The sequence below is a fragment of the Pelecanus crispus genome, chromosome 11 (assembly GCF_030463565.1).
Source record: "Pelecanus crispus isolate bPelCri1 chromosome 11, bPelCri1.pri, whole genome shotgun sequence".
Lineage (NCBI taxonomy): Eukaryota > Metazoa > Chordata > Aves > Pelecaniformes > Pelecanidae > Pelecanus > Pelecanus crispus.
In genome coordinates, this window is record NC_134653.1 from 31,072,342 (window position 1) to 31,094,146 (window position 21,805).

Consider the following 21,805-nt stretch of genomic DNA (forward strand, 5'->3'; position numbering starts at 1 on the left):
GAAGGGGAGTCCTTTCCCTCTGACCTGCTCTGAGCCCCCCAGCATCATTTGCATTGCTGGGGTCATTGCCCAGAACCCCCTGAATTCACCCCAAAGGGTCATCTGCTGCTGTGGCTGGGGAAGGGAGCTCCAGCCTGAGTCGCTCTCCAGCATCACCTCTTCCAGCATCATCTCCTCCATTGCAGGGCCCGGCCTGCTGAGTGCAAAACACATGTGGAATTGGGGGAAATGCAGGGTGTTTTGGTGCAGATGCCGTTGCTAGGGCAACAGCTGAGTAACCCATCCAGCCCGGGAGGGAGGATGCTGCAGCCTCCGCCAGCACAGGACTGGGGAGGTAGGAAAACACTCCCAGGGATGAGATATTGCACAAGAAAGATGATTTTTAATGCAGGAAGCCAGGGAGGGTGGTCAGGGTCACCCCTCTGGCAGCCCTCAGCCCCACACTGGGGTTGTGCGAGCCAGCTGCTCCCCCCCAGGGATACTCAGAGCTCGCTGAGGCTGAGTCAAGCGGAAAGATTAGCTGCTTTTAAAAATCATCGTGGAAATGCTGAGCATTGCCTACCCTGCCTGCACATTTCAGTGCTCTCCAACGAGCCAGGCTAATGGCATTACGGAGGCAGTCGAGCAGGGCGGCAATTACATGTCAAGAGCATTGCACATGAAAATGATGCAGAAAGGACGGTTGGCTTCTCTTTCCAGGGGTAATATAAATTTTATTATTGCATGCCAGTCCCATGTGGTAAAAAAATAGCCTGGCATTTAATAAATAAATAAAAATAAAATAAAACATAAAACTTCAGCTTCTGCTTGCGGCTCGGCTGCGTATGTGGGGTGAGCAGCAGGACAGTGAATGCTGCTCCTGCGTTAGTCGGGATCGAGGCGAAGGCACGGACCCTCGTAATCCGGGGGTGCGTGTGTGTGCAGCCAGATGTGCCGCACACACTTACGGGGAGGTAATGACTTGCAATTGCTCCATGTAGTTGCAAAAAAAAAAAAAAAAAGCAATTGTGGTGAAAAAAAGGCATTAAGCTTCAGTGATCCTTAAAGCTACAGGAGGAAAAAAAAAAATCAGCTGATACTGCTGGCGCTCAGGGAGCTTCCTCCGTCCTTTTGCTATCGGCTCTGAGGGGTTTGGTGGAGGCAGCAATGCCCCCCGGGCTGTGTGGATGGGGGGATCCCCCGCCCCACTCCCCCCACCTCCCCTTCCGCCTTACAAGCTGCAACCCAGGACCCAGCGCGCAGTGGCTGCACGCAATGTTGTCTCTTAATTGCTTTACCTTGGAGATTAATTTGGTTTTTGGGTTCAATTACTTCCAAGGGGCGGAAGGGAACGCTGTCCCTTCCGCCGACAATGCCTGTCAGAACAAATCACGCCCAGCGTGCATCTCGATCACTGCAAACCCCACGCTATAAAAAAAAAAGGGATTTCACCAAATCCAGATAAAAGGCGATCGGCCAAGAGAAAAGGAATAAATTGCACAGAGCCTGCTCTTGCTCCAGAGCCGAGGAAGGAAGGGAGGCAACAGGAATAAAGCCCACAGTAAATCTCCCCGCTCCCACCATGCACCCAAATAAACCTCTCTTTAAGGACACTATAAAAGTAATAAAACTCCCAAGGAGCCACTTTGGTTGCATTGTCAGTGGTTTAGATGCAGGAATAACATTAATGTGATTAAAGGCGGGGGGAGAGGAGCCGTCCACCAGTCGCTCCCACGTCCCACGGGACATCCAGCCCCTGGTCTAGGATGGGTGGGGAGTGCTGAGGTGCTTGGGTGGCCCCACAAATACACGGGAAGGCAGAATAGCAACAAAAACTCTCCTTTAATAGCTGGATTGACCTGAGGATTTGTTCTGACCGAGGTAGGCAGCCCCGGGGCCACCGCGAGCGAAGGAGCGTGGGGTCAGCTCGATTCCCACTGCTGGGATAGGGCTCACCCACTCTCCTGGAAAACCTCCAGCCATTTGTCAAGGGAAGAGTTAAAAACAGGGCAGCTGCTCCCTACAAACACATTCACCCACCTCTGGCTCCCAGCAGCCCCGCAGTCTCTGCATGCAAAGAAACGGGAACCGGGAGCCCCCCCCAGGCCCTGGCATCGCTGCCCATGTCCGCTCCGCAGGCACGTTAGAAAAATATATTTTATTTAAATTCTCCTTTTTCTCCGCAGAGTTTTCTTCTCTTTGAATATAGATTGAGCGGTGTCTCTAGATTTCAACCTGTGCACGTATTTCTATCAAGAACAAGAGTTAAAAGCCAATTGTTAAATACCTAACTCTAGAAAAGGCTGCGTACAATATATGGCTTTTGCACCTACATCCAAAGGGGGCTTGCAGGTTGGAAGGAGGGGAGGGAGCTCCTCTGCGGCAAAGCCAGGCTGGGGACGGGCTGGGAGGGCAGCACGGGGCAGGGGACGGCTGGGGACCGCATGCAGCTCTGCACAAAGCCAGCCTGGCGAACGGCATCTTCCCGATGCGCACGGAGATCCTTTGGTTTCGCTTGCTCGTCGGCGGGCAGCGGGCGAGGGTGCGGGCAGGGCGGGGGTGCCGCGGCGGGGACATGGGCAGGATTCAGCCGGAGGGATACCAAAAAGCTCAGCCCCGTGTTTTGCTCCCCGCTGACACGTGGGCTCGATGCAACTGGGCTGTAGCTCACGGCCCCCAAAACTGCTTCTGGGCGGCTCTTCTGGTGCGTGAACTTTCAAAATGAGGCACAGATGTGCTCGTGGGTCCCGCAAGCTCTTCTGTCCGGGGCCAGCGTCCCCCTCTCGAGCATCACCCGCACGCATGGGGGTGGTCCCCACCCGCAGCCCATGGGTGGAGTTGCTGCAGCCCCCAGGGTGGGGGTCATGGGCATCCCCGGGGCACTGGGGCTGGAGCAGTGACCGCATGGATGGAGCAGCAACATTGCCCGGTGCTGCGGCTGGGGACGCCAGCCTTGCCCCAGGGACACCCCTGTCCCTAGGCTCAGGGAGGGTCCCTGCAGAGCCAAGGGAGGGTGCGTGGGGGGGACACGGACACCTCGTTTGGCAGCACTGCTCTCCCCGGCGCAGCCCTCCCGCTCTCCATAACCTCCAACCAGGATCCACAGGAGCATCACCCACGTGGTGCCAACCCCCCCGGTCTCTCCTCCTTTGGGAAGGCCAATGGGTTCCATCCAGGGACGGGCAGCAGCCTTCCAGGGATGGCCAAGGAGCGAGGGGGGGTTTGGGGATACCCACCCCAGGGGAGCTCAGCTCCCGCGGCACCACGGCAGCGTGCCAGCGCCGGGGGGGTGCCCCAGGCATGGCACGAGCAACGCGGCATCCTTGCCAGCCAGCCCGGAGGGACGGGCACAAATAACCCGCTGCATTACCAAGCAGGGCTGTGGCAGCTGAAACGGGAGCAGGATGGAGTGGGAACCCTGCGGCGGGGAAGGCACCACGCATCCCCTCGGCGCTGCCACCATGCCCGCGTCCACGTCGGCGTCGGCCAAGCAAGCTCAGCAATGGCTGGGGACCGTTCGTTGCTCATGCAGGGAGTTGATTAACAGCTAATAGCAGCAGATGGAGAATTAAAAGAAAAGCCACCCACTGGGTGGAAGTAGGCAGGGGCCGGGGAGACTGAGCCTTTCCTCGCCACGCAGGCTCAGGTCCCCCCGCCACCGTCACCATCATCTCGGGTAGTAATCATCTGGGACTCCCGACAGGTTTTGGAGTTTCAGAGCCGTGTCCACCGTTTTGATGTAGCCGCTGATCATCTTCCTCATCTCCGGCGTGTAAGGGTCGTACTCCAATTTTCTCAAGCCGGAGCGCTTAAAGTTGCCATCCTTCTGTCCCTCGACGCAGAGCAGCCTGTCCTCGCAGGCGGCGATGCCCAGCAGCCCCACCATCCGCTGCAGCTGGACGAAGAGGTCCCGCTTCAGGTCCTCGAAGTGTACCACCAGCACCTTCTTGCCGTAGCGCAGCCAGTCGAGGGTGTGGGTCGCCCACCACGGCGCATAGTTCGCCACGAACTCCGGCCACTCTGGAAGGAGCACGGGACACGCTGAGTGGGTGTCCCTCGTGTCCCCTGCATCCCCCATCCCAGGGCCACCGCCTGCGCTCCCTACTGAAATCTTTCAATTATCCTTCTCACTAATTGATCCTCCCATAAAAATCAGGTGATAAAAGGGATAATGAAACATCAATAATAAGCCACAGTTCTCCTGGCAGTGCCGTATACATCTATCTCATGATGCATAAAAGCTCTGAGTATCTGCCTCTTCCTCTTGTCCTCCCCCAGAAACCAATGCCTGATTAATAGCTTAACTGTATTTAATTCCCCAAAGAATCATTAAACACAGTATCTGTTTCATTAAACAGATACAGGACAATTCACCTTGTGTAATCATATCACATAAAACTTTGCTTTGGAACCGCTCCAGGGATATCGTAAAATTAATGTCACGGAACCAAACAGGGGTTTCACGGCGCCCGCGGCCTCTGCGGGCTCCACGCAGGGCTGAGAACGGGGCGGGGGAAGGAAAATCCGCCCCCAGCACCAGCAGCTGTGGGCAAGGCTGGGGAGAGGGCACGGCTTTTTTCCAAAATAGCCCCAAAATTAGTTCCTGGGAGAAGGAAATAGTTTGGAGAGCCGGGCTGCAGGGAGCAAGGGGCTTTCTGCAGAGAAGGCTGGGGATGGGACCCCTGTGCCCCGTCTTAATTACTCACCTTTAATCACTTTTTTTTTTGTCCTCTGGATGATTTATTTAACCACGCACCCGAGCGCTAATTGCAAGCCTGGCACAAACAAACTGTTCTCGTTGAGCATTTGCTTCCCGCGCTGGTGGGAGGGCAGGGCGGGTGCTGATGGTCCCACAGGGACCCCCAGGCTGCACCACCGGGGTCCTCCACGGGCTGAGCACCCCCATGGGGTCAGCAAAATGGGGGTCTCCAGCCCCCCCCCCGGTGCCAAACCCCAGCTCTCAGCAACCCTCCCAGCCTGATTAAAGTCCTCAAGCGATGGAAAATCTCCATCTTTCCGGGCAAGTTGTTCCGATGGTTAATTAACCTGACAATTAACCCATCAGCTAATTATGCTGCAGATCCTCTGGAAAGAATTTGGTGATGTATTTTGATGCGCGTCCAAATCAGACAGTGCTGGGGTGGAGGGAAGGGTCCCCTCCCCTCAGGGGCACAAGGTGTGGGACAGGTGTGGTGGGGCTTGGGACCGGGAAAGCTCAGGAGGGTTCCCGTGGTGCTGGGGCTCCAGCGAGGGGATCGTCCTGCATTCCCCCTCCTGGCTGTGTCTGTAATTTGCAGTTGTCCTTTGGGATGCAGCAGATTTGGATAAAATCTAGCAAGAGGCTCGTACCCCACCACATTGGGTGCAATGCCAGTCCAGGGACCTGCCCAGGGAGAAAAGCCACGGAGGAAGCAGTGGGATATTTCTCTTCCCTGGTTTTACGGGATGGGACAGTCAGGAGAGCGGGGCTGGGCTGTCTCCGGCACTGCAAGCACATGGCAATAACGAAATCCAGGCACATAACAGCAACAACAGCAAAAGCTCCCCTTAAATAAACTCTGAATTAAGGGTAGCAGATGTTCAATCAAGCTAAATATTTTAACTCTTTCCAATGAAGTCAATTCCACAACAGCAATTTGTAAATTGCTATAATTAACAAGCCTCCACAATATGCCTGTGCATGGGAAAGGTAGTGTCTCCGGAGCAGCTGGGTGCACAGAAATAACACCCTGCCGCCGCCTTGTCCATAGGGATGGGCTGGCGGCTGCCACCGCTCCTGCTGCCGGTGCCAGTAAGAGGGAGAGTGCGGCAAAGGGGCACGGGGCTTGCCCCAGCCAGGGATTTTGCAGGCACTGCCCTGCGCATCGGCTGGGTCCGCTCTCCTGCGCCTCTGCCTTGGGGAAGGACAGATAACCGGGGCTGGGAGGAGATCTCCTTCCTCCTAATTAGAAACTCAGGCGCGTGTGAGATCGCACTGGGAAGGCAGAGCCGGTGCGGCGCTGCCCCGTGGTGCTGCCTGTGCCAGGGCTGCCACTGCCAAGGAAGGGGCTGCCCATCCCCTCCTGACACCCACCCTGGGCAGGGTGGTCCTGCTGGGACCCAGCTTTGGTGGCAGCATGGAGATGCTGCAGCCCCACACCGATGCATGTGCCCACCAGGTGATGATGGATGGAGATGTCTGATGGATCCTGATCTGTTTTTTAACCTCTCCTCGCTCTCCACCTGCCCAGCCAAGCGTTCAGGCCAGCTGCCTGTGGCCTCAAAGAGCTGCTCGGAAGAAGGGGCAGAGTTTGGGTCCTTGGGCTCCTGCCCATCCGACCCATTCCCTCCCCGCAGGCACCAGGCTGCTGTCAGACTCATGTCCCTGGGCACTGCTGCCTCTGCTGCTGCCCTGGTGACCCAACACAGCACCAAAGAGCTGAGCATCTCCGCTTCCCTATCCCATCCCATCCCACCCACGCAGGAGCGCTCACCCGTGCTAGGCGATGCTGCGGGTCGTGCCAGGAGATGGACACAGGGACCCCAAAGGGGCGGCACAGCCTGGGCTCCCCCCATGGGGACCCAGCTCAGGCTCTGCTGGGCTTTAACAGGAGCTTTACAGCTCCAGCGGCCGGGCTGGAGCTCGCCCACCCAGGTCCTGTGGGAGAGGGGCAGGGGTAGGGGCAGCCAAACCCACCGGCCTACCTTTGCCCTTCCAGTGGGCGTGAGCCGCGAAGCCGATGTGTCCCCCGTACTTGCGGTTGAACTCCGCCATCAGAGCCTTGTAGGGGTTTCGGATGAGCAGGATGGCCGAATCGAAGGATTCGATCTCCTTCTGGCCGCTTTCATGGGTTTTGATGCAAATTGTCCTCCCGCTTCGCCAGTGGTCCCTCTCACCCTTGAACCCTGCCGGGACAGAGCAAGTGGGTGCCTGAGAAGCAGCCGGTGCCAATGTTAATAAAAATAATAAAAGCGAGCTGGGGAAAGGGAACGATGAGGGGATATCAGGTTGCAAAATACAGCTGGATAAAAGGAGTTGGGGCTTGAAGCAGCATTTGCATTCCTCTCCCAGATGGAAAGCACTTATTTGCCTGAGTTATGAGTCAAGCCACGATGTAAAATTCATGCACAAGAGGGTGGGTAGCAGGCACGGGGACCAAGCAGGGCTGCCTCCTCCCCGGCCGTGCTCGGCTCTTCTCAGCACGATCAGCTGCAACAGCCTGATGTGGCACAGCCCAGCTTTCTTCCAGGGCAAAGCACACTGGCGTTAAATAACTGCATAAGGCATTAAAGTACCTTATGCTTATATTGGCGGGGTCAAGAACATATTTTTATAGCTATAATCTCCTTGGCCACAGCATTTAAACATTCGGAATAAATTAAGAAGGGTAAAAAAAACCCGTGCTCATGGGGCTGCGGATGAGCCCAGGGGCTGCAGTGATGCCATGGGGGGTGCACAGAGGGGACTGCCATCCCCCATGTCCCCTGCACGGAGTATCGGGGCTGAGCCCGGCATCGCTCCCAGCCCCTTTGCACCCCCGGCCCCTGCAAAGCACAACCCTAACTACCCGGGAACAGTGTGTCGGCGGCAGAGCTGAGCTGAGGGGGGCAGATAAGCTGTAAGTAGCTGTATTACATCAATTATAGATGTGTAATTTGCTTTCGGCAGCCGTGCCGTGCGACGCAGGGACGTGATGGCTAATCTGCCAGTTGCTTGGATACCTCCGGGCCCTCCAACGCGCTCAGCCTAGAATAAACATGAAACCCGCGCTCGGTCGGACAAGCAAAACCTCGCCAAGGCTTTCTCCCAGTGATGCTCCCCTCTGTGGGATGCACAATGCCGGCTGCGCCCCAGGTGGGTGCCAGTGCCGGGGGCTGATATATTCCGGGATCCCTCACTCAGCGCAGAGCATCTCCATCTCTGGAAGGCTGAATTTGGCAAATCTCGAGGAAATGTGCATCTCTGCCTATGGTGTTGAGCAAGCGGGCTTTAGGGAGTACCCTGGGTACGGACCTCGGCCAGCTGTGCGGGTACCCCAGGTACAAACCCACCAGCTACGTCAGTACCCCAGGTACAGATCCCAACTCCACCATGGCCGAGGAGAGAAGGAGGATTTCCTCTCAGAGCCGCAAAAGGAGAAGGAAACTCAGGAGAAACCTTCAAGGTCTACAAATAAACCTATTGTAAATGGCTATAAAATGGGGGAACTGGTCTTTTCCCTTCTCCTTGCAATATGGTGGGTTATTGGGAGGAGCTGGCTTCTGCCTGAAAAAGTTTCACGCCTGCCTCAAGCTTTTTTTGGCTTGAAACTTATCCTCGCTGCTTAATTCGGGGTCCCCAAAGCCCACATGCTATTGGCCCTGGCACTGGTATGGTGGGCACAACACTGCTGCTTTGCCCTGGATGGGTCAAGAGGTGGGAGCAACAGCATCCCTTCCTCCATTAAATATTTACTGGGCAAATATCTGTGTCACCCAGGATGGAAAGATGGATTTCCACCAAATCCTTCAGCCTGAGGAGAACAGGCAAATGAGATCAGCTCCCTCCTCCATCCCACGCACCCCGCCCCTCCCCGTGAGCTCATCGGTGCTTTTTTGCACTGTGAATATTCATCAATTTGGGTATCGGTGTTCCCTGGGTGCCCTGACATGTTGCTATTTTTATCCGCAGCTACTCAGGAACCACATGGGGACATTTGTCCTCCGGGATACTGGTGCCACCAGCACCACCCGCTCCCAAATCCTGAAGTTGGAAGGCTGCATGAGTCCTTCTCACCACACAGCCATGACTTTCATTTGCTTCTCACTTTATGCATCCTGGGATGAGAGTGCCAAGCCCGTGAACACCAGCTCCTAGGGAAACCTGATCACAAAACCCCATCAGCCTTTTCTTGGGGCAAAAAATGCAGGAATTGCCTTGTCTGCCAGGGTCAGAGCTGCTCCGATTCTTCCTCTAGAAAGTTCCAACTCCCACGGCAGGTCAAAAACCACCAGCGTGATGGAGAAACCCCAGTTCTGCCCCAAATCAGTTCTGGCCAAGGTTAGTGGGCAGCACAGGGGGGTTACGGGCAGGGCACATGCAATGTCGTGTCCCTCCAATACCCTTTGAACCAGGACACGTCCAGTGCAAACCATCCCATGGAGCAGCATCGGTGGTACCCAGCTTTGCCTTCCCCTTCCTACAGACCCAAGCACCTTCTCCCAGCTCAGGTGGGACCAGTGCACCCCTGGCAGCAACCCCCCCTTCTCACCTTTATTGTAGAGAGACCCGTCAAAGTAGTAGCTGCCGGTGTAGAAGCCGGTGGCCAGCTCAATCAGGTGGCGTGCCCAGGTGTTGCCGGCGCCGGGGAAGCTGGCCAGGGCCACCAGCTGCTTGGCATGGGTGGGGAGAAACCTCCTGTCCATGCAGCGGTTGTCTGCAGCGAGAACCAGCCAAAGCATGTCAGGGCTGCGGCACGGTAACGTGCTTTTCCTACAGAGATATCCCGCTTCCTTACGGCGTGCTGCTGCCTCCCGGGAAGATGCTGGGACAGGGTGTGAGAAGGTGGCTGCTATAGGGAAAGACGCCCTGCCTAAAGCACGTAGGGACACCCCAAAGAGTCCTGAACACTCCAAAGAGTCCTAAACACCCCAAAAAGCCCTAAGAAGAGGGTAGGAGGTGCTCTGCCATTACCGGCTGCTTGCCACCTGCGTGGTTAGGGGACAGTGAGTAACACGGGTGCATTTGCCAAGCAACGCTGCTGCTTTTTTGTATTGACGAATGCACAAGTGTTTCTAGCATGGCCTCAAATGCTGAAGCAGGAATCGTGTCGAGACTGAGCCGCTCTGAAGCAAAACCACTTGAATTTAGGACCTCACTTGCTCCATTCAGCGCTTTCCCTCCCGTGCTCTGCTAGTAACAGGTGTCCCCTCACCCTGTGCTTCCCTGTCCCCATCGGTCCCACTGCTGGGATCTGCAGGGCAGTGGGGGACAGAAGCCCTCTCTGCGCAGCCTCCCTGGGACTTTCTCCCTGGTCACAGCTTTTTTCCCCCATATTTCTCCCCAGAGCCTGTCCCCCCTGGCTGGCAAAGCTCCGGCTCACTGGTACTGCCAGTGACAAGGAGGGGCAAGCGCCGGCAAGGAGTGATCCTGCTGGAGGCAGATGGCAAACTGCTCTCCCCTGCAGCTGAGTCAGGCAGTAATTAAAGCTGTTTGTTCAGGGGAGGATTGATTTCCCAGGAAATTAAAATAAATGGTAATTTTTAATGACAGCCAAATAGATGCTGCAAGCTCACGCTCACTTTCTGCCAGCATCCCCGGGACGGGTTGGGAAATGATGCTGGCACCTGCGCCAGAGCAGTCCCTGCCCGTCCCCCTGCCCCGCAGCAGGCAGGGCAAGCCCGGCGCCAGCTCACCTTGCACTTGGGTCTGGTAGACAAGGAGGTATTCAGCGGTGCCACAGCTCTCGAACTCCTCACCGGCACATTTCTGGGCACAGAGCTGCTCGTCCTCACGCTCGTGCAGGGTGAAGAGCGTGGTGGGGAAGCCGCAGCGGCAGGCGGTCCCAGCCAGAGCTGACAGCGGGTACTCCTGCGGGGACAGGCGGAGGAAGGGCAGCCAGCGGCACCATCCCTGTCCCCCATGGCAGACCCTTCCTCTGCCCCCCACATCCGTCCTCGCCGCCCCGGCCCCACTGCGCAGCACAGGGCGGTTTGCAGCGTCCTTCCAGCCGTCTCCAGCATCCCTTGAGCCGGTTGCACACGCAACTCATTGCAGACACCCAAAAACACCCGAGCCCCGACTTTCCTGTGGCACAGCTGAGCTGCCTGCTGGCACAGGCAGCAATGCACCAGGCGCTGGTGCTCCCGGCAGAGCCGTGGCACATATCTGTGGGTCTGCAACCCGCACCAAGGTTACTAAAAGTCCATGGACGGCCCTGCGGCAGCCTCACCGGCGTTTCCAAGCCTGGAGTTACGAGGTCCATTTGGCAGCTGACAGGCGATTTACTACCGGGCTGTGGCAGCGGTTAAGTGAGGGGCTCTGGTTATTTATACCTCCCAGCCCCAGCTCTCCGGGCAGCGATGGGAAAGGGGAGCCAGCGAGGGAGCAGCCACTCGTATTTAACTGGTGTGGTGGTTTATTCCCCACCATCCTCTGCTGGGGAGGCCACGAAGGGAGGACAGGACTGTCCCCACCTGCAGGCCTTTCTCTTCCTCTGCCTGATAATTTACCTAATTTTAATTAATAAATACTCCAGCAATACCCACTACCAGCCTTCCCCCTGCCTGCTTATAGGCATCATGCCCCAGGAGCAAACTGCACTGCAGCATCCCTGGACCAGAGCAGGACCCTGAGATGCTCCTGCCCAACCCCTCCCCGGGTGGCTGCTGCCTGCTGGTGGGGGGCAAAGCCACGGGGAGCAGGCAGGGCGGGCAGCGGGTGCTGCCCCTGCGGGGAGCTGCGGTCCAGCCCCTCTCCGTAGCAGACACAGACAGTCAATATCATCATTTGTAGTTTGGATATACATAATTATTATAATAAATGGGATTAAAATTTACCCAGTGTGACCCTTTCTGATGATGATTTAGATGATTAAGCTTTCAACCTGCACCCCCCTGGTACCTTCTCAGTGCAGAAGTCCACGCACTTGTCCACCGACATGTTCAGCATGAGCTGGCTGACAGGCAGGGCGATGGAGACATTGTCTGGCTGGCGGAAGCACCCCCGAAATATTGCGCTGCCGTCTGCAAGGGAGAGAGGCCACAGCAGTGCTGAGAGTGATGCTGGCCAAGCCAGGAGGAGCAGAGGCTGCATGCCAAAAATGATGCCGCTGCCACCCTGTGCGCCCCAGGCTTGGGAGTAAGAGCCTCTGTGTGCCCTGGCATCCCTGTCCCCCACCGCTCCTCTCCAGCCACCCATCAGCACAGAGGATGCTTTTCTCTGGCTCTCGTCACACTCTGGTTCTGAAGCTGCATTTTCTAACAAGCTTGAAGCCACATTTGCTAACAAGCTCAAAGCCACATTTGCTAAAAAGCTCACCTGGCTGCTTACGATGCAAAACCAGAGCAAAAGCCCTGGCAGCAAAGTTGGGTTTATTTTTTCCTCCCTATTTTTATCAGCTCAGTGATCCCAGGCTGCAGGAGGGATGGAGCCAGCGAGGAGAGCAGGGCTGGGTCTGGCCTGGTGTCTGTCCCCTGCCCCTGGCATCAGTGCCCCAAGGGGTCCCATCCCGGTTCCTTGCCCACCGTTGCACATACCCGGGCACCCTCAGCCCCTCTCTGGGGCTGCTGCTCCACCGGGTGCCTGGTGGTGGGAGCTCTGAACGCTGCCACCCTCTTTCCTGTTGCTTGGGGACGAGGAAAGAAAAGCAGCAAATGTGGGTAATTATAGTGCTGCATAATTGGGAGCCAAATGAGCGCTTCTGACGGGGAGCACCCTTGGCTCTCTCTGGAGCTCCCGTGCATCCTTCATCCCGCAGCCAGCTCCACTGGCAGCACACATTGAATACAATGATGGTCCTGGTTGGCCATCAGGAAAGAGGTCTTCATCCAAAGTCCCCCAAAACGCCCTGAATTCCCAGTGAGATCCTTGGAGCTCCCTGCTCCACCCAGCCCCGGCTGGCAGCCACCCCTGCAGGGGGATCCCCCCTCACCCAGGTCGCAGGAGCAAAACTACCCCAGCCACAGACCTGAACCTCTTTCAAACCACCTCTCCTGAGCTGCGACCCGGCTTACGCAGCACAGGAATGCCGGGGGTCACCCCCACCGGCACTGCGAGGGGTTCCCCCATTTCGGGGCTGAGCCAGGAGCCGCATCGGTGCTGCCAACTTACATCTCCTGGCGGACTCCTGGGCCAGCTCCAGGCGGTAGATGGAGAGGCGGTTGACCCCACCGCAGGTGTTGCTCCTCTCCCCCTTGCACTCCATGTTGCACTCGGACTCGCTGGCATTCGATGCCTGGACCTTGTGCCCGCAGTAGCACTCAGCGCCGAATTCCAGCCCTGCGTAGAGGTAGCCCCTGGGGAGAGGGAGACGGGGGGGCTCAGCACATCCCTGGGTGTGTCCCCCCGGCTCCGACCATGGGCTCACATGGTGCCTGTGTGGTTTTGCAGGAGCATCCCCACTGCAGCCAGCTCACACAGCGCTGGAAGCAGCACTGCATCCCAAGGATGCATTGTTGGACTGGATGATGGTCCCTTCTAAGTGCAAATATTATGTTCTGTTCTGTTCTGTTCTGTTCTGTTCTATTCTATTCTATTCTATTCTATTCTATTCTGTTCTGTTCTGTTCTGTTCTGCTCTGCTCTGTTCTGTTCTGTTCTGTTCTGTTCTGTTCTAAAGGATAGGGGTCCATGGGCCACAGAGACCATAAAGCAGGAGACAGTGACATTTCTTACAGGCAGGGAGGATGTAACGGGTGGTGGCAGAGCAGGAATGAGTGATGGGGACTTTTCTGGGCTTCAAAGTGGGAGGGCTGTGCTGCTTGATACAGACTGGATTTGAAAGGGGGAGGACTGCAGCACAGGCGGGCGCTTGCCAAGTGCCAGCAGAGCTGGAACCCGCTAGAGAGGAGCAGTGCTGGACTGGCAGTGCTGGAGGGGTTGCCGGCACTGCGGAGGGGCTCTGGTGTGGAGCAGCCCTGCATTGGCACTGCTGAGGACCTGCCACGGCAGTCGGCTTGGCTCTTGGCACGCATCCACCAGTGAGCATCCGCTGGGGTGGCTGAGCCCTGTGCAGGGGATGTGCCGCTGCCCCAGGGATCGGCAACGGCCCTTTGCAGCAACGTCCCCAGGTGCTGTGAGATGCTGCACAGATGGGCTTTGGCTCCGGGGGAGTTTGGAGGCACCAAACTGCCTGCAATGCTGCCCGCCCCACTGGCACAGACCATGTTTAGGGCTTTGTGTAAAGCTGGGGAAAGAAGAAAACTTCTGCAGCAAGGGATCTGTGTGCCTCCCCCGCTGCTTGCGGATGCGCTTTGACAGCTGGGAAGGTCTGGGGAGGGTGTTTTGGTGGGGGACAGCGTTTTGGCGGGGCCACCCCTGGGTGGATGGAAGTGCTCAAGGCTCCCCCTGCACCGAACTGGAGCCCGTACACCCCCCTGCCCCGTATGAGGATGGACCCCATCATCGCCCCTGACCTTTTTCTGAGGGAGGAACCTGGAGTCCTGGAAAACACCAGTGAATTAAAAAAAAATCAAAATGACAGAAGTCTAAAGAAAAAAGAAGGAAGGCAAGAGGAAGGGGAGGGGAGCAGCCAGGGCAGGGAACTGTGACAGCAGAGAAACGCTGGCGGTGTGCGGGAATTGATGAAGACGTGGTGCCTGTCTCCCGCCCCACCGTTCGGCACAGTTGTCCTGGCAACGGAAGACTGTCATCTTCTTGTAGTCAAAGAAGGACACGCCACGCAGCGTTCGCCGGCGAGTGTTGTCCACGTAGCAGCCGATGTATCTTGCTGGGGGAGGGTAGAGGAGAGGGGGGTAAGAACCAGCCGGGGCTGAGCCCACCGATTCCCACGCCCCTCTTTTGATTTTTCCCTAAATAGGGATGCGCAGCAACATGCCCTGTTCGTTTGCTTTAGGAATACATGCTCTGGGTACAACCTGCCCCTGCAAGCACTGCAAGGAAAGGTAGGTAAAGCCCAGAAGCACCCACTACGGACAGAAGGATGCTGTGGTTCCGCAATGAGGCTTCTCTTCTCTGTCCTCTTCCTTCCTCCCGGCCTCAAAACTGCCAAAAAAGAGATGGGTTAAGTGGTAAAATAACCCATTCTCTTCACTCTTCCCTGCCAGGAACACAGGGGTGGGCAGAATGGAGAAATACTGTTTAAAACAAATTTTCCTCAGCCAGCAGCTCATTTTCCCCAGCCCCAGACATCGATGCGGAGGATATTTGCCCAGAGCTAACACTTGGCAAAGTAAAGGCTGATGCCTGTGCTGAGAGCAAATGAAGATGCCAGTAGACAGGGAACAGAGCTGAATAAATAGTTACGGTGAAATCATTTATTTGACAAATGTAGCCTTTCCCAATAATCTGAAAACAAACAGCCATCTCCTCGCCTGCGTGCCCGTTGTGACGCTCCGTGTTGGCTGTGGGCTCTCGTTAGGGCAGAGCCGGTCCACGAGCCATCCCTGGGCAGCCCTGTGCTGCCAGCACCCACCCTGTGCCCTCGTTAGTGCCCTCGTTAGTGCCCTCATTAGTGCCCCGCTCCTGCTCCCACCCAAGCATTTGCTGCGGGGAAGATGTATTGCTGCCGACGCAGGGATGCAGCGTGGGTGCAGGGATGCTCAGCATCCTCTCTGCCACTGCTGCCCAAGGAGGACAGCGGTTTCGGGAGCCGGGAGCCATCCAATAATCAGCTAACGAGGTGTCCATTAATGTGTTCTGGCAGAGGATGTGCAGGTTGGCCACCCAGTGCAGGTGCCCCAGGGAGAGGGGAGGGAGGCCCTGGGGACCAGTGGCCAGGTCTTACTGGCCCGGGGGCAATGGCAGAGCTGGCTGGGAATCCCAAACCAGGCTGGTTCACCTTGGTCCCTGTTTCAGGTACGCATCCTCGATGAATATAACAGTAACCTTTTGCTTTCCATTACCCTGAAATATCTGCTCCACTCTCAGGGCATCTTCTGCAGGATGCTGGCATGGGGCGACCCTGTCCTGGAGAAATCCTGGAGCCCATGTGGTGGCCACTGGCCTCTGGCTTTGAGCTGCTGCTGCAGAGTCCCAGCATGGGGACACAAAAGGAGAAGCTCCTGTCCTTTCAGGGCCACCGGATCCCAAGCCAGTGAGTTGTTTTTCACAGCACCAAACACCTTTCCAGCTGTGCCACTCAGGCCTCTGGCCCCAGCACCCCAGCCGAGGAGCTTTGGGAAAGCACCGGGATATCTGGCAGCACAGAACTGGGCAGGAGCAGAGGTGCTCTGGTCAAGATTGAAACCATGGCTCTAGGCAAGCAAGGTGCATCTTCCCATACATGATGACCACCCCGTGTCTCTCCTTCCATCTCTGTGTCTCCACCACACACCAAATTATCCCTCTAATAGCAGAGCATCGACACATGTGCCACTCCAATACCAAACCACACTATGGGATAATACTTCTCACCTCCTGCTTGCATTTGTCATCTGTTGGCGGGTCCCCAAACCAACTCCACATGTATACCACAACAATGGTGTGCCCCACACCTAGACTCCCACCCTCCCCACCACCCTGCATGGCGCAGACCCCACCAGTGCTGCAAGCCAGCTTCCCCAAGCCAGCCTGGAGGAAGGTGGAGGAGAAAGATTGAGAGAAATGTGCCTGATAACTTTAACTGCTAAAAAGTCGTAACTCATTGCTCCCAATTACTCTCAGCATAACGTGGCATTTCCACAGCGCTGAGCAGGTTTCAGCAGGTCAGCTCATTTTGGTCATGACAGATCTAACAAGTGGAGGATCACTCCAGTCATCTGCACAGAGCCAGTGACTGATGTGCATTACCTTCAATCCATTGCTCTTGACATATGTGCTCTGCAACTTATTAGGAAGGCAACTGGAATAATTAGGGAGATATGAGGACAATAAGTGAAGGAGGAGTGAGCAGGGGGAGATGCTGAAAGGCACGTGGTGGGGTTAGGCACAGCTTGCAGGAGGGTGCTGAGCAGTGAGAGGGTGACCTGCCCCAGCACACAGCTCTCACGGGGCCAAGAGGAATTTCGGAGCACGTTGGAAACTTTGTGGCAGCAAAGACACAAGGGTTATGGATGTGTTAGAAACCACGGAAGCACCTGAGAACGTAGGGATTAAGGTTTCTCCCCTGAAAAAGGTGGCAGGATCAATAGGCCAGCTAATACACCAACACACACGGCATGGGCAACAAACAGGAGGAGCTGGAAGCCATTGTGCAGCTGGAAAACTATGACATAGTCGCCATCACGGAAACATGGTGGGACGACTCGCACAGCTGGAGTGCTGCAACAGATGGCTATAAACTCTTCAGAAGGGATAGGCAAGGAAGGAGAGGAGGTGGAGTAGCCCTGTACATTAGGGAGTGTTTTGATTGCCTAGAGCTTAATGACGGTGACGATAGGGTTGACTGTTTATGGGTAAGAAACAGGGGGAAGGCCAACAAGGCAGATATCATGGTAGGAATCTGTTATAAACCACCCAACCAGGATGAAGAGGCAGCTGAAATATTCTATAAACAGCTGGGAGAAGTCTCACGATCGCTAGCCCTTGTTCTCATGGGGCACTCCAACTTACCAGATGTCTGCTGGAAATACAATACAGCAGAGAGGAAACAGTCCAGGAGGTTCCTGGAGTGTGTGGAAGATAACTTCCTGACACAGCTGATGAGTGAGCCAGCTAGGGAAGGCGCTGGACCTGTTGCTTGTGAATAGAGAAGGACTTGTGGGTGATGTGATGGTTGGAGGCTGTCTTGGGCACAGCGATCATGAAATGATAGAGTTTTCAATTCTTGGAGAAGTAAGGAGGGGGGTCAGCAGAACTGCCACCCTGGACTTCCAGAGGGCAGTCCTGAAGGGCAAAGGAGTCCAGGAAGGCTGGACATTCTTCAAGAAGGAAATCCTAAAGGCACAGGAGCAGGCCATACCCATGTGCCAAAAGATGAGCCAGTGGGAAAGAAGACCAGGCTGGCTGAACAGAGAGCTTTGGCTGGAACTCAGGGAAAAAGAAGAGTTTATGACCTTTGGAAGAAGGGGCAGGCAACTCATTCTATGCATGTGAACAGACACACAGATCCACCCAGCAACAGTCATTAACTTCCCCAAACGTCTCACACTTCTAGGAGCTAGGCTGGTCACTGGGGCCACTGGCATTGCAAATTCATGTTTAACATCTTAATGTAAAGCTTAATGTAAAGCTTGGTCTTCCAAAGAGCACCACAGCTCCTGGCTGTGGCACAGCACATGCACACAAACCACTTTGGCATTGGGGTCCACGTCAGGTGTGGGCACAGGGTTCAAGCAGGGACCCCGTGGGTGATGCACCCGCGCTTGGGGCCGGCTGGTGACCCCGCTTGTGTGGGTAAGTGAGTTGTACCCCTGCAACGTGGCCCTGACCCATGGGTGCACTCAGGGCTGCTCCCCTGTCCCGGCAGCAATCACTTTGGGTCACTAATGACCCCCCACCCCAGGGAGCATCCCAGCAAATCCCCCAGCCATGCTCTCCAGAGCGCTGCCATTGGGACCCAGCTCCTGTCTGTCTGAGGGCAACACCTTTGTCCATCCTCCCTCTCTGCTCGAGCAGCCCCAGCGCCTTGCTGGGCTCTCCCAGCACCCACCGCCACTGTTTAGCAAGCTAAAGGCAGAACACAAGTGTTTTCACAGGGCTGTGCTGCAGGGTGATGCTTGAAACAAATATCTGCCCTTGATTTTCCAGCTGGTTGATCAGAAGCCTCGCAACAGGCACTGAGCCCTCCCAGCCCCCCGACGCTCCCTCTGCAGCCGTCTGCTTCACAGAGCACCGACAGCTCGCTGGCAGCGGGCCGGGGGCTCACCCCAGCTGTATCAGCACAAGTCCGGCATGTGAGAAGGGAAATGCTCCATGGGAGCATGGGAAAGAGCAGATGGATATTGGTGGCAGCAGCTTCAGGAAGGGTGGCCCGTGCTGACCACCCCTGGGACAACGGCGCCGGTATCAGAAGATACAGGGATGTCTTCAGCTGCATGCCTGGGGTGGCCGGTCCCCCTTTCTCCATGGCACTGCTTGCTTGTGTGTCACGGGAGCCCAGCCCCAGCTGGGAATGGCTGGAGACATCCAGCAAAGGACCAGAGATGGATGTGGCAGAGAGGAAGTGATGCTGGGCATTGCCAGGCTGGGGCTGGTGCTTGCTCCCCGGCTTCACCATCCAAAAATGCCCCTGGATTTGAGGCAGGAGATGGCCCTTTGCACAGGGATGCAGATGAGCCGAAGCCATTCCCTGGCAGATGGGGCTGCCCTCAATGCGCGCCTTGGCCTGACCCTGGGGCTCTGCCAGCATGGCCGGGAAAGGGAGGAGGAGGAAGAGAAGGAGGAGGAGGGAAGCACATCACCATAGAAAGCCAGAGTCGCACACCACACTAGCAAAACCAGAGCTGATTTTAGGAGCAGTATTCCCACTGGAATGATTTCATGCGGCAAAGCCTCCACAGCCACCTTGTTAAGCCGTCCCCTGCTTAATTACCACGGCCGTTAAAATCTGCCTGCCCCTGCCAGACGGCCGGGGAAGCAGCGGGCACTTTGGAGAGGAGCAGGGGAGCAAGGCAGGTGCTCAGCACCCGTCTTCCAAGGCTCTGTCAGTGCCGCAGGCACGCTGGGGGATTTCTCAAGCTGGAGAATCTCTCCACACCATCCTGCTCGGGAGCTGCCGAGACGCTCGTGCGGTGGCACTGCACCCCCTCCAGCTGCCAGGTCTGCCCTGGCTCCCATTAACCGCTGCCCACGCCGAGCCTTCCCATGCGAGATTAAAAAGGGGAAAGACAATATTCCCAGACCACCTACGAGCACCTAAAGCCAGCATCCCTTCCCCGTCCCTCGCAGCCCCCACCATGGCTGGGCACGGGGAGGCGGCGGCGCCGGCAGAGGTTAATCGCGGTGGACGCATTGCATATGGCTGGGGACAGGAGCGCTGCTTGGGGTTTTTATGGTGACTGACAGCCTGGTCTTGCGAACCATCTGGTGAGGATTCGCTAAATGTCAATTTGCATTAATGGAGCAAATACAGCCACACGTGCCTCAGAAATGCTCCTGGAGACCCCCCTGCACGGGGGCACAATGGGGAAACCCCCTTTCATCTCATTTTAGCATGAGAAAGTCCCTTAAGCACCACAAACCATTTTTCCTCCTGCTTCCAAGCCTGGACTGTGCGTCTTGCCCAGAGGGAACATGAGCACAGACCTGCCACGGGGCCGGTGGCCAAGGAGGAGGCCCCTGTGCCCCGGGAGAAGCGTGGGTCGGGGGGACAGAGCCTAGCTCAGCATGGTGACCCCTGTGAAACCCCCAATTTGCCACTGGGTTGGGGGTTCCTGCTCCTCTCTGGGCCACACACACCCTCCTCCATCAAGAGTCCAAGGAGCTGCGGCTCCCAGCCCGGGATGCCCAGGAAATTGCACGTGCCGAGCCCCACGGGGCAGCTCCTGAGCAAGCCCGGCTCTGGGGCATGGGCTCGCTCATGCCAAGAGCCTTCACGGGCACCGGGGCTCCCCACGGGTGTGCATCCCCCCACCAGAGATTTAACCCACCCTGGGGCTCATGAGAGGGGAGCGAGCAGCAAGAGGCAGAGAAGAGCCCGGCAGCATCCCAACACCTCTCCAGCAGTTCCCGCTCCCAATTCCCTTTGAGTTTCCTTGACCGGCTCCTACAGCTCCTGCCCTCAACGCTGAGGCGTCCAGCACGTCATTATCGTAGCGGCACAGCACTGGAGCAATAAGCTGGATTGCTCCTTCTCACCAGCCCACTTTATTAACGACAAGAAATCATAACGGCTTTCACAGCAGCTGAAGGAGCGAGATGCTCCTTCGCCGGGGGGGCTGCAGAGCCAGCAGAGAGGGGATGCGGGGTGTGTTTGGGTGAGGTTTGCTGCCACTGGGTGCCCGTGGGTGCCAGCGAGGAAGGCAATGAGCTGAATAACCACCGGGATGCAAAAGCCCTGATGGGCAGCTCTCAGCCACCCAAATTCAGAGCGAGCGTGCAACTCTGCATACAGCTGCCTTCAGGATAAATAGATGACATTTTAAAAATCAATGAGAACTACTACATTCGGTTATCCTTGTTCATTAATAACGGTCCCACTTGACAATACACCACGCACCCCAGGCAGCAGCCAGGCAGGGATCTCCCAGCTTGAAAAGCCAAACCCCAGCCCTGCCTGCACCCGCGCCTGCCTGCACCTCAGCGTCTGCAAGGCAATCGCAGCCAGCCCCGCTTGAACATCCCAGCGATGCAAACAACAGGCCACAAACCTGCTTTCAGTGTTCATTGGGGCTAACAGAATTAAAACGGAATTTGGCCTGTGGCGCAGCCAAAGGATGGGATGAAGATGGGGTGCAGCCTCTCCCCAGCTGGCACCCCCCAAAAGCACCTGTCCAGCAAGGTGCGACTCAGAGCTTGATGAGGCACAGGTGGGAAAGAGTGAAAATGGAAAAATGCAAGTGGATTATTGGCACTTGGGGAAGGAGGAAGGAGGGCAAGAGGGAGGAGAAGACCTTTCTGGGAACATCCTCTGGACCAGTGGTCTCCAAAGTGGGGTGCTGCGCCCCAGAAGATGCGCAGGGCAGCCCGTCAGGGTGTGAGAAGAAAATCCTAGTGCTTGAGTAGCGCATGCATATGGTTTATAAGTAAATAAATACATATTTACTGGGGGTGCATGGTCAGAAATTTGTTCCTGGTAGGGGTGCATGACCAAACCAGCTTGGAGACTGCTGCCCCGGTGCACGGGGCTTTCCCCGGGAGATGCCAAGAGGAGGGCCCCCCACCCGCTGTGTGTGTCCCCAGCCCTTACCTCTGTCCTCCTCCTTCTCGCGGCCACTCCTGCCCCTGAGTGCCCGGCTCCGGGTGCTGCCGTAGTCCCCGGCTTTGCTCCTCTCTGCCAGTTCCTTGGAGGTACTTTTGAACCAGGGTCCGTGCCGCCGTCCACCCTCCGGCATCGTCGCTGCCGCCTTGAAGCCGCGGCTCAGCTGCATCACCCCCAGGTAGGGCAGCCCCGGTCCCTCGCCGGCCCCGGGGCCACGCTGGCTTCCCGTCACCGTGGGCTCCCCAGCAAAGCCTGAGTGCAGGAAAACCAAGCTGCCAGCTGCCAGGTAGAGAGCCAGCAGCGTGAAGAAACGCACGGGTTTTCGCCGAAAATACCGCTGGAGTTTTACCAAAAATTTGGCCATAGCGTCTTCATCCCTTCCCCGGC

General features: G+C 56.7%; 1 protein-coding gene across 1 annotated transcript; it reads right to left on the bottom strand.

The window, feature by feature from the left end:
• Positions 1 to 3,646: 3,646 nt before the first annotated feature.
• On the bottom strand, positions 3,647 to 21,791 carry WSCD2 (WSC domain containing 2). Its single transcript, XM_009479372.2, has 8 exons — positions 21,407 to 21,791; positions 14,272 to 14,386; positions 12,770 to 12,954; positions 11,561 to 11,682; positions 10,354 to 10,528; positions 9,210 to 9,374; positions 6,664 to 6,864; positions 3,647 to 3,999 (listed from the first exon to the last, which is right to left on the bottom strand). Exons 1-8 carry the CDS (start codon positions 21,780 to 21,782, stop codon positions 3,647 to 3,649), a joined length of 1,692 nt encoding a protein of 563 aa, XP_009477647.1. The 5' UTR covers positions 21,783 to 21,791.
• Positions 21,792 to 21,805: the final 14 nt, after the last annotated feature.

Bases quoted from the DNA above. Each gene is read 5' to 3' on its own strand.
- WSCD2 (XM_009479372.2), bottom strand. From the start codon at position 21,782: ATGGCCAAATTTTTGGTAAAACTCCAGCGGTATTTTCGGCGAAAACCC. The intron at 9,375-10,353 runs GTGAGCTGGCGC...TTCTCGCTGCAG, and splicing joins CTACCAGACCCAAGTGCAAG to ACAACCGCTGCATGGACAGG. The intron at 6,865-9,209 runs GTGAGAAGGGGG...CTGTCCCGGCAG, and splicing joins CGGGTCTCTCTACAATAAAG to GGTTCAAGGGTGAGAGGGAC.